Source organism: Gadus macrocephalus, chromosome 4, assembly GCF_031168955.1.
Source record: "Gadus macrocephalus chromosome 4, ASM3116895v1".
Classification (NCBI taxonomy): Eukaryota; Metazoa; Chordata; class Actinopteri; order Gadiformes; family Gadidae; genus Gadus; species Gadus macrocephalus.
This window is the reverse complement of record NC_082385.1, coordinates 29726148-29737900: the sequence shown is the minus strand read 5'-3', so window position 1 is coordinate 29737900 and position 11753 is coordinate 29726148. Positions and strand designations below refer to the sequence as shown.

The following is an 11753-nucleotide window of genomic DNA, read 5'->3' as shown; positions in this document are numbered from 1 at the left end:
TGTGGGAGGAGAAGGGAAAAAACGGTTTTGCGGTTTTCGCGATTTAGCGAAAAATATTCATAGACGCAAATGGGCGTGGCCTATGCCAAAAGATGCAGCAGACTCCAGTGAATATGTGCGTACAAGTTTTTGGACTGTGGGAGGTTCGGTGTGGGAGTTATAGCCCCAAACGCGTATTCCTTGGTATAGCGCCACCTAGGGACCGGCGTGTCTGGATTTTGTCGTCTGAATAGTCTTCACGGACCTGGATCTAGTCATGCAATTGGCATGTCAGCACCATTTACGGTCTGGGCTGTGGTACCACTTTCTTGGTAGGAAGTATAAAAATAATAATCCTTACAAAAACAATAGGGATCCAACCTGTTGGCTTGGACCCCTAATAAACACCGACGAAGTGTTTTTTGTTGAAGGTGGCCCTGCATCGACACTTGCAAAAGCGCTTTATTTAAGATACACATGCATATCTTTGAAAAAATAACATAAATACACTTCTAGACTTCGGCAGGGGGGTTGGGGGTTGGGCGGTTAGTGGTTGAAACTTATTTTGTTGATTTTCAGACACATTTTCTGGAGCTGATTGAGGTATTTTGACAGCACGATTTCCAAACTCCATTTCCCACAACACAACGCGCTGTGTTACCGGAAGTGACAACGTGTGCAGTTTGTGACAGTCCAGGAAGCGTTTCATGGATACTGGTTTCTAAATACCAAGAAGAGTCCGTCCTGGGGGATTTATCAGCTGGTAGGGAGGGACATTTACGGAACACTATATTAATTTACATGTAACGAGTGGATTTACTGTGTTATTGAATAATCAGTGAAGTAGAATGAAGTTTATCCTGGCGAGGCCCTTCTATAAGTGATTTGCAGCAGGCTAGTTAGAGCTTCCTAAGGCTAGCCAGTAGATTAAACAAACAAGTCGTATTTCTTTGTACAGTAACGTACGGTTTTAGTGTCTGACTGTCTTTAGCATTGATTTAATTTGTAGCAAAGGGGTTGTAAAAACATTTTCAGTTGGATATTCACTGTGTGTGTGTGTCTGTGTCTGTGTCTGTGTCTGTGTCTGTGTGTTGGTATAGTATCCCTTCCTGTTCCAGATCTTTCTTTTTTCTTCTTCTTCTTCTACAACTTCATATTCTAGCGATGTGTACCAGCTAGAATGTGATCCACAGGCCTGCCCTCTACAACCCACCACAACAAACTATTTCTGATAAGGTGGGTGACTGCTCTTAATAACATTACACCTGCTCCTTAAGAGCTAGACATATCTTTAAAGGGATAGATCCAACTACTTCTGTGTGGATGCCCCCATTTGTGGTGTCACTACAGGGTAGAGGGTCGGGCCATTCAAACATCACACCTGCTGGTAAAATAGGACTCTTTAAAAATGGCTAAATAACTGCACAAACCACACAGAGCTGCTTGTTAGAATTCAGCAATCCCCAAAACAAGACCGCCATGTGTAACACAAAATGCACACAAGTCGACGACAATGAGAGCGGTTAACAACCCCAGCGGCCGAGTCGTCACAGCGTCATCAAGCCAGCCGTCCCGATGGTAACGCCGCCCCCTGTTGTCTCTTTCTCCGGCCCCCCCGGTAGCAGAGCGAGCGTCGCCATGCTGCCCACCACCTCGCGACACGTCGCCGAGACGGGCCTGCGGGACGCGGCGCGCCACACGGCCGGCGCCAAGCGCTACAAGTACCTGCGGCGGCTGCTGCACCTCCGGCAGATGGACTTTGAGTTCGCCGTGTGGCAGATGCTGTACCTGTTCACGTCGCCGCAGCGCGTCTACCGCAACTTCCACTACCGCAAGCAGACCAAGGACCAGTGGGCCCGCGACGACCCGGCCTTCCTGGTGCTGCTGGGCGTCTGGCTGTGTGGTAAGGCCGTGCGCTGAAGAGCTACCGCTGGTGGGCCGTGATGATTTGTATTGTCGTTGATTGTGTTCATTTGATTCAACCGGTTATGGTATCGGGAAGTCTCATTGAGATCGAGATCTGTTCCGCAAGAGAGGGCTGAACCCAATTATACATTAGATATCGGAGAGTAGACAGTTGTAGAGACACCGGTGTACAACCAAAACATGCACCAATATTGGCAAAGATATTGGCAGGCAATATTTTGAACTCCCTCAAAGAAATGAGGAACTGTCGTTTTAGATTTAGCTGTAGTTCGCTCCAGAGATATAGGGTGCAACAATAATAACACATTCATAACACAGGAACGATTGTACTGGGTAGACCAGGGCGTTTCCTAACCCTTGGGTCGTGGGCAAATGGCTGATGAATGAGCTTCAGTAGAAGAATAGAATACATTTTATCGTCCTTGCAGAGAGTACAGTGAAATTGGGCCACTGAGATACTGCACTTCTGGGCATTGCACATTTGCTGTGATTGAAAATACATTGCCGTGGCACTACAAACAAATAGTGCAGTATGGAATAGAGACATACAAAGCTGAAGTTGGGTCGAGTAGGCATCAGTGCAGTGGTCTGTATGTGTAACGGTCGTCTCAGTCACAGCTTTAGATATCACGCTACATTTGGTCTTTTTTTGTTGATGAAATCACATGTGAAGACACAGATCTCCCTCTTTATGCTCTCCTCTTCCCGTCTCTCTCTCTCTCTCTCTCTCTCTCTCTCTCTCTCTCTCTCTCTCTCTCTCTCTCTCTCTCTCTCTCTCTCTCTCTCTGCTCCACAGTGTCCACCATTGGCTTCGGCCTGGTCCTTGACCTGGGCTTTGTGGGGACCCTGAAGCTGCTGCTCTGGGTGGTCTTCATCGACTGCATCGGCGTTGGCCTGCTGATATCCACCCTCATGTGGTGAGGTCCCCCCCCCTTTATTATACCAACTGGACTGCTTGTTCCCTCTCCAGAAGATCACACTTGTAGCTGTTGTCGGCAAGAAAGATGTGTTCGCCATAGTTCAGACAGGATTTGATAAATTTGATTTGTCCGGCAATGTCGGGCTGTGAAATGTCGTGAAGAACGCCAAACGCCCGCCGTGACGGTGTAACGTTGCTGTGGGGCGCCGTTTCATTGGAATGTCGACGACCATGTGACCTGCAGGGGGGTGACCAACAAGTACCTGCTGAAGCAGCCCGGCAAGGACTACGACGTGGAGTGGGGCTACGCCTTCGACGTGCACCTCAACGCTTTCTACCCGCTGCTCGTCATCCTGCACTTCCTGCAGCTGTTCTTCATCAACCGTGAGTGGGGAACTGTGTGTGTGTGTGTGTGTGTGTGTGTGTGTGTGTGTGTGTGTGTGTGTGTGTGTGTGTGTGTGTGTGTGTGTGTGTGTGTGTGTGTGTGTGTGTGTGTGTGTGTGTGTGTGTGTGTGTGTGTGTGTCAAGTATAGCCCTTAATCCCAAGTACTACAAACTCAAAGGGCTTCGAAGTTTTATTGACACCCCTCCTAATGGTAGTTTAAGTCGGATAGCTTAAGTTGGATAGTTGTGACGCTAACTCTCGTACGTTGCCGTTGTGTCTCAGACATCGTGGTGATCAACTCTGATTGGTTCCTGGGCCTGGTGGTTGGCAACACGCTGTGGCTGGTGGCCATCGGGTACTACCTCTACATCACCTTCCTGGGCTACAACGGTAAGCCTTTAGATTAACGCCCTCCCAGCTGTCAATCCATACCCTCGGGTTATGACTCTTAAAGGTTTCTCATTGCATGAAATACATATTTGATTAATTTAAGTGATGAACCGAAAGTATCTGTTTTGACTTGTTTTTGGTTCTCTGCCCCCCGTCCCCTCTGTTCTTCCGACGCGCCATTGGTTCTCCGTTGGTCACCTGATGGATCGGCGTGGTCCTCCTTGGGTTCCCTGATGGCTCTCGGTTGCAGCCCTTCCCTTCCTGAAGAACACGGTGGTGCTGCTGTACCCCTTCGCCCTGCTGGCCCTCCTCTACATCCTGTCTGTCTCGCTGGGCTGGAACTTCACGCAGGGCCTCTGCTGGTTCTACCAGTACCGGGTCAAGTAGAGCGGGAGAGAGAGGCGGCACAGCTACACTCCGATGGGTGGGCCGGTGTGTGTGTGTGTGTGTGTGTGTGTGCGTGTGCGTGTGCGTGTGTCTCTTCATTGGTTTGGACACCCGGAACCCCCCCATTTGTTCGTCCGGTCCGACTGGCTGAACCGTGGTGTGAAGTGAAGATTGTTCTTGGACTAATAGCGGATGGTTTGTAAATAACCGCTGGTTGAAGACGTTATTCTGGATTTGGAGAGGAGCAACGTATCTTTTGGGGTTTTCTTCTTGCATTTAGGAACAAACGGATAATAAAAGATATGAGGATCTTGGTTTAAGTGCTGTTGATCGAGGAATGTTATAAAATGAAGACATGAAGCGCATTGTAAGCATACTTGTTCAGCTGTTGGTAGCAGTTTTCTTTCTCTCTCAACAAAAGTGTACATTCCAAAGCGCTTTCAATAAAATATGTTTTATTTCTAGTCCGATTGTGTGTTTTCAAATCTTTTTTTGGTTTAACTTAAACACTGCTTGGCAAAACTATTAGTTGTCTATGCCCAAAACACAAGACATCATTTTAAACAAAACAAGACCTCCAGAACCATGAAGTAAAACCTTGTTCCAAAATATTTTTATTTCTGAATATAAAACTTGGGCGTTTTTACCAGGATTGATATAATTTGTATACATCTATTTGTAGTTTTCAAATGTTGCTCCTCAAGAGTAACATTGTTCAAATATAAAAAACGTCAAACAGTAATCCCTGGTAGCACAGACTTGTTCTTACACCAGCTCCACAACGCGTTGCCCTCTACTTGAGCGCGTTCATCATCATCCCCTTGAACTTCTCCTGGTCAACCTTCTTTATGATGGTGGCCTTGTGTTTGTGCGGCAGCAGCTCCATGTAGTCCAGCACCATCATGCCTCTCGCGTACTGCCCCTCCGTCTCCACCGACACCGCCACCGCCACCTACAGGACAACAGCAGCATTTCACCCTTTAAAAATAGGTATCATTTGAGTCCTAGCCAACCGACAGCTGTTAGTGAGTAATAGGTATCATTTGATTCCTAGCCAATCGACAGCTGTTAGTGAGTGCAGTGCGCTGTGAGTATCTGTTTCTAGTTGACCGCGCCTGCCTCTGTATGAGACCATTTCGATATTAGACCGCTCCTGGTTAATTTCTGACCAATCAGGGTATCCCTTCTGTGATTAGTTCAGGGAATCCATCTCTACAGTCGATCCCAGGTGCGTGAAACACATCACTTCTCAATACCAGAGTAAAGTAGGGATCGAGGGTGTGGGGAAAAACGGTCTGTCTAGTTACTGGACCAGATAAAATGAGACGGAGAGGTAATAAAGTCTGTCGGCACGAGGACCTTGGATTTATTAAGTAAAGTGGCAACGGTCATACAGAGTCATAAAGCGTGAGAAATCGAATATGTCTAAGTCCCTAATCAGCGCTGATGGTTCGTCCGAAGCTTCGCCTCCGTGGAAGGTCTGCTTCAGAAGAAGATGAAGAGTCCCTGTGTGATGCAGTCTTATGCTGTATCCTCCTCTCGATGAGGTGTGTGCGGTTCTGTGTGTTTTGGCTCCCAGGCCCTGAGAGAGCTTCGTAACGGGGAGAGTTCCTCGTGTCTCCGGTGTGATAAATTAAAACGGGGAGTGCCCCCCTGAAATGTCTCGTGTGTGATAATTTAATGTGGCTCTCAGGCCCCTGGTGTGGGCAGAGGTATCTCTTGGTTCCTCCTAACGGGGAAGAGCTCTCAAAATGTCTCCTGTGTGATAAATTAATGTGGCTCTCCCGTTCTGGAGATGATACTGGTGCATTGTCTGAGTGTCCACCATCTGCCTGCCTGGGAGATGGGGCCTTCAGCTCCGGCCTTGACCTGACTATATATTATCATGTTTGTGTTATGTGTTCGTTGGGTTTAGAGCAAGAGTCGACTATATATTAATATGCCTGCCATGTGCTCATCAGGTTATTTTTCCCAACAAGGGGAAATGTTTTTGGTTGCTTCGATTACAATTCTTGGTCTCTTCTGCCCTCTCTACAGCAGCTTTAAAGATACACTTGTAGATGGGTTAATGAAATAATGTGGGGGAAGTCAATGGCACCCGATCGTACAGGTCTCTTCTACTGTTCCTGGCGTACGGTCCCTGATTTGGTCACGCTTGCATGTCAATCGACAACTCTACCTGAAAGGTAGGCGGTTCTCGACACATGTCATCCACCACGTGTCCAGGGCTCTTTGAGACTCACCCGTCACATGACCTCAAAGGAAGCAGGTGTACACATTGTAGTAGACCCATGAACAATAAATAAATACAACAATTAAACCCAAGCCATCTCACGTCTTCGGTCTCGGTGAGGATCGAGCCGTCGATGGCGGCGGCAATGATGTAGGAGTCGCAGGAAACAAAGCCGCTTCCCGCCCTCAAGACTCAGGTGTGGTAAATGAGGTAATTAGGACACTGAGGCCTAGCCCTGCCCATGTATTGGCTGCTATGACCAAAAGAGGGTGCAGGGGGTAGTCACAATGTGTCAACATCAATATGTTTTAGGTTAAGCACTATTTTGTGTTCTCAATGCTGTTATCTTACGTGTGGTTATGTGTGATTATGATTGGCGACCTTAACACAAATACCCTAAAGTAAGACTCCTCTGGATTTACAATTTGCAACACATTTCCAACATAAATAATGATATTAATATCAAGTTGGTGACAGCATGTGTTTATAAACTATATTTATGTTCGTCAATATATATCCAAATAGAGGCAAAATTTTCAGAATAAATTGAAAAACATCGAAAAACCCAAAAATCCCTGAAATGAATGTTTCATTCAATTCTCCACAGATGCCTACAGAAAGTAAAAGACACACACACACAGACACACACACATATACTTACATATATCTAAATGTATATATATGTAAACATATTTAAAGTCAGTTAAAATAAAAAACTGAATATGGTGGCCACTTAGACAAAATGCAGTTGCACAAATAAACAGTAGGGAAGTAAAAAAAAACATCTTGTGTACTGTCTTGTCCTGGTTAAAAATGGCAACCAGGACCAAGAGTTGGTCCTGGTAAAACTAAGATTTCATATTTGAGTGCACCAGTGCAGTGGATGCCCTGGGCAACCTCCAGGATATCTTTAATGTAGTTGGCTACATCTACATTAAAGAGAAGGGCGCTTCTTCGTCTCTTCACATGTCATTCTATCACATCTGAATACAAACCCTTATCCAACTTAATTGTATAATCCTTAACAACAACTCTGTTGCAACAGCAACATCAGGATTCGTTTGCAGCACACAGTTCTCGATCAAATCCATTTCAGGCACCACTCTTCTAACATTAAGATGCAACAGTCCAAGCCCTCCACAGGAGTAACAGTCCCAGGGTATACCTAATCTAAGCTGTTAACCTTCTTTCTAGGAGACTCACTGTGGCGCCGATTGCTGGCGGGCCGGGGGACTTTAAACTGACGGAGAAACGATAGCATGGTGGGGGAGGAGCCTATGGAAGGGAGCGGACGGACAGAGATAGAGTGGCGTGGAGGTGGGGGGGTGGGACAGAGATAGAGTGGCGTGGTGGTGGGGGGGGGGAGCCTATGGAAGGGAGCGGACGGACAGAGATAGAGTGGCGTGGTGGGGGGGGGGGGGGGGGAGGAGCCTATGGAAGGGGGCTTCACGGAGGGAGAGACAATGGCAGAGATCGTCTGATTTGGCCTGACTATCCCCTCCCCCTGCTCTCCATCAGGGCTTTAACTTTGATAAAGCTGTATCCCCTGACAACAGTCCCGCCGCGTGAAGTCTCCCGCCGCGACTTCCTTTTGAAAACCCCTGTCAGGCCTCAAGGTCCGAGTCCAGGCCTGACTCCGAGTCGGGCCTGGCCGTGGCGCCGTCGGCGTCGGCGGGCCGGGCCAGGTTGGCCCTGACCCGCGCCTGGTCCACGGCGTCCAGCAGGCTCTTGGAGTCCACGGCCAGCGTGTGGGCGGCGGCCAGCATCTGGCGCTGGCAGTCCTGCCGCAGCGAGGTCACGGCGTTCTGCTGGGCCAGCCTCATCTTGCTGATCAGCTCGCCGAGGTCCTTGTTGAGCAGGCGCTCGGTCCCCTTGATCTGGGGGGGAGTGCAGCCCGGGGGGGGAAGAGGGCATTTAAGGGGGAGGGTGAGGCAGGGGGAGGGACATGAGGGCTCGATTCACCACAACCATGTTCGTTGAATTGAGCGGCTGCGTGATACATGGCTGCGTTTTGGTCGCAGTCTAGAGCCCTGCGTGTAATCCTTTGACCCTTTCCTGCCAATCGCACAGGAACCCTTAGATCAGGGGTCTCAAACTCGCGGCCCGGGGGCCAATTGAGGCCTGCGGGAGGATAATTTGTGGCCCCCTGCTTGACATCAAAGTTTAGTGTTAGTGCGGCCTTGTGATAGGGTGACCAGATGTCCCGGTTTTGCCGGGACAGTCCCAATTTTGAGTTGCGTGTCCTGAGTCCTGACAAAAGCCAAAGGACGCTAAAACCTCCAGGTTTCCACCAACCGCTATGAAATGTCCCCTGTTGTCAGCGATTACATAGCCAGCGTGATCTAATTATAGCCCGGTCATTGACTTAGATTGGGTCAGTTGTGCTCCTTTCTTCTGTGGAATACTTGATGTGGCCCAGCCTGACCCAGACTCTACCTCCAGCGGCCCCCAGGTAAGTTGAGTCTGAGACCCCTGCCTTAGATATAAACATTCCAGAATTACCCCAGCCTTTACACGGGTGCGGCCTATTTACATGTTTGTTTTTTTCAAGCCATAGTTAGCAATTGCAGATTGTGTACGATGCGGTCTGTATTCGTTCTAACCGTGGTAACATGATTGCTCTTTAATCTTACCTACAGCACCTTAATAATGCAAGAAATAGCTCTTCAATCGTACCTACAGACCCTTTAAAAATACAAGCAATAGCTCTTCAATCGTACCTACAGACCCTTCAATAATACTAGCAATAGCTCTTCAATATTACCAACAGGCCCTTTAATAATACTAGTAATAGCTCTTCAATCGTACATGCAGCCCCTTTAATAATGCTAATAATAGCTCTTCAATCTTCCATCAATAATGCTAGTAATAGCTCTTCAATCGTATATACAGCCCCTTTAATAATGCTAATAATAGCTCTTCAATCTTCCATCAATAATGCTAGTAATAGCTCTTCAACAGCCCCCCCCAGTAAACCCACCTCGTTCCTGACGGAGCTGTGCAGGGTTGGGAGGATCTCATCCACACTCTGGATCAGGGTACGCAGGTTGACCCCCACCGCCTGGCACCCACCGACAGAGAGAGAAAGACCTTTTTAAACCTTTACCAAGATACATTTGTACATCCTGTCGGGATGTAGAATATCCAAAGTAAAGTATGGAGCAATGTTTGTTTGGCCCGGCGTGTAAAGGGAACACATTACACTTAGACATTGACCCTGAGAGGCGTGAATGGGGATTGAACCCATGATCTTCGGTTTACGAGACCGACGCCTTACCACTGGGCCACCACGCCTCATGAAAGAAATGATCTGCTCTTTAATGACATCTTTAGTTTTCATTGCACTTCTTCATCTGGGTTTCGGATGTCTTTGTAGTGCAGTATAGTAACTTGTAAAGTATTTACTTGCGGACCATGAAGTCAATGTTTGTCCACAACAGCATCAAGAGGAATGACATTGTTTAGACCAAGTTGCAATTCATGCTCAAACAGACATGGATCGGGTCTTAAACCATTATTCGAAAGTGACTATACTTCTGCTTTTGAAATCTTTTCTTAGGGTCCTTGATCATCTCTATGGAGACATTCTTGGTTTAGTTGAAAAAGCCTTGCGACTTGGTCGGCACTCCACACAAACGATATAAGTATCATAGGATTTCGTGTAAACATACCAAAATTCTTGTCAATCTCGAGGTGTAAAGTATAAAACAAAATTTGTTTGACTCAGAGTGTTAAGGGACACCATCACTTTACATATTCTGATTGACATCTAGAGGCATGAATGGGATTTGAACCCACGATCTTCGGTTTACGAGACCGACGCCTTACCACTTGGCCACCACGCCACATGTAATCCATTATCTGCTCTTTAAAAATAATTCTACTTTTCACTGGACTTCATCGTGGTTATAGATGTCTTCAACCGCAGTACTTCTACTTGTAAAGTAATCCCTTGCGAACAATTTAGTAAATATTTGTCCACGACAGAACGAAGAGGAATTACATAGCTTGGACTAGGTTATGTTCAAATAGACATGATTTGGGTCTGCAAACATTATTTTTGGTTGACAAGAACCACATAGCCATCGCGCCACACATACGGTCTACGCTTTTGAAACGTTGACTTGCTCTTCATTGGATTTCTTTATGGCAGTTTTGAACATTGGATTCTTTAAACTTGATGTTTTTAGAGTATTTCATACATCGTGCTCAGTAACCAATCATACGACCAATTTCATTTCTTCACGGTAACACAACGTGTATGTTTTATCCTCGGTTCCCAAAGGTGCCGGTTTGGATCTCTGACCCCCCCTCTCTCTCTCTCCCATCCACAGAGTAGCTCACTCTACCTTCACAGCGGTTGGATACTCGGAGGCAGACAGTGTTTTGACGTCGTTCTTCAGGCGGACCACTTCCTTCACCATCTCCATGACGCTGCTGTACACCTGGTCACCTGACCTGTCCATCTCTGCTGTGGGCAAGGGCTTCGACATCACACACACACACACACACACACACACACACACACACACACACACACACACACACACACACACACACACACACACACACACACACACACACACACACACACACACACAATAAACGATAAACACATGATCCCACAAACACTCCTCTCTCTGTAACACGCAAATATGTAGACACACACACCTTTAGCGGCTATATTTGGATATTAGGAAACATTCTAAACCCTCCAGTAGTGAAGGAACTTTGAGGTGAATACTTGTTTTGGTTTGTGTTTCCCATCATGCAGTCTGTTTACCCGTTTCACTGAGCCATCCATGGGCGGCTTCTCTGGAGGACTTGAATGTGGACCTGAGGGAGGACTTGAATGAGGACCTGAGAGAGGACTTGATGGAGGACCTGACAGAGGGCTTGATTGAGGACCTGATGGAGAACCTGAATGAGGACCTGAATGAGCACCTGATGGAGAACCTGAACGAGGGATGAAGGTAGAACAGAAACCAACCGATGAGATGGAAGAAAGGAAGTCGGTAACCTTTGTCACCTAGAGGACAACGTTACAGCATTATATTGAATCTTTCTTTTTGGCCTGAATCACAAGTTTGCCCTAATTTTGTTTCACTCGGGTCCCCTTAACAAACTCCAAACTAAAATGTTCACTTGTAAATTATGCTATTTTACTGTCTTCTCAAACATACCCATCCGACCAAAATAAAAACTATGGTTTGCCAGAGCCTCCATTTCAGAGCTCGAGTCTGAATGACAAAACTTTAAGCTGCTTGGTAACTTCATAACTAACCATTTACATTTCGGGCATTTAGCAGACGCTTTTATCCAAAGCGACGGCTCATACACTCATTCACACACCGACGGCAGAGTCAAACAAGCAAGGCGACAGCCAGCTCTTCGGGAGCAGTCAGGGTGAGGTGTCTTGGCCTCGGGGACACCCTCACACTCAGCTAGGAGGAGCCGGGGGTTTAATTAGCATCCCTCCGGTTACCAGTCAACCCCGCTCTACCTCCTGAGCTAAGTCGACCCCCGGAGGGGTC

General features: G+C 47.2%; 2 protein-coding genes and 2 non-coding genes across 5 annotated transcripts in view; 1 reads left to right on the top strand and 3 right to left on the bottom strand.

Moving 5' to 3' along the window:
- Positions 1-591: 591 nt before the first annotated feature.
- unc50 (unc-50 homolog (C. elegans)) lies at positions 592-4450 on the top strand. 2 transcript variants are annotated; one of them, XM_060049127.1, is made up of 7 exons: positions 592-742; positions 1080-1215; positions 1605-1882; positions 2702-2822; positions 3069-3208; positions 3492-3599; positions 3850-4450. In XM_060049127.1, the coding sequence occupies exons 3-7, from the start codon at positions 1618-1620 to the stop codon at positions 3984-3986; spliced, it is 771 nt and encodes a 256-aa protein (XP_059905110.1). In that variant the 5' UTR covers positions 592-742; positions 1080-1215; positions 1605-1617; the 3' UTR covers positions 3987-4450. The 2 variants fall into 2 exon arrangements, with proteins under 2 accessions (XP_059905110.1, XP_059905111.1); XM_060049128.1 differs by having other exon boundaries at positions 1602-1882.
- A 2250-nt stretch (positions 4451-6700) lies between these two features.
- LOC132455182 (protein-tyrosine kinase 2-beta-like) overlaps positions 6701-11753 on the bottom strand; it is a 21830-nt gene continuing 16777 nt past the window's right edge. Inside the window, exons 26-29 of the mRNA XM_060048974.1 lie at positions 11003-11175; positions 10569-10703; positions 9200-9280; positions 6701-8096 (exon numbers count right to left, since the gene is read on the bottom strand). Coding sequence (XP_059904957.1) covers positions 7824-8096; positions 9200-9280; positions 10569-10703; positions 11003-11175 — 662 coding nt within the window. The 3' untranslated portion in view covers positions 6701-7823. The remainder of the gene's footprint in view (positions 8097-9199; positions 9281-10568; positions 10704-11002; positions 11176-11753) is intronic.
- trnat-cgu (transfer RNA threonine (anticodon CGU)) lies at positions 9442-9513 on the bottom strand. Its single transcript has one exon. It is a non-coding gene; the product is annotated as a tRNA-Thr (tRNA).
- trnat-cgu (transfer RNA threonine (anticodon CGU)) lies at positions 9993-10064 on the bottom strand. The gene has a single exon. It is a non-coding gene; the product is annotated as a tRNA-Thr (tRNA).

Coding starts and splice junctions, on each gene's coding strand:
- unc50 (XM_060049127.1), top strand. CDS start 1,618: ATGCTGCCCACCACCTCGCGACACGTCGCCGAGACGGGCCTGCGGGAC. Junction 1,883..2,701: donor GCTGGGCGTCTGGCTGTGTG/GTAAGGCCGTGC, acceptor TCTGCTCCACAG/TGTCCACCATTGGCTTCGGC. Junction 3,209..3,491: donor GCAGCTGTTCTTCATCAACC/GTGAGTGGGGAA, acceptor GTTGTGTCTCAG/ACATCGTGGTGATCAACTCT.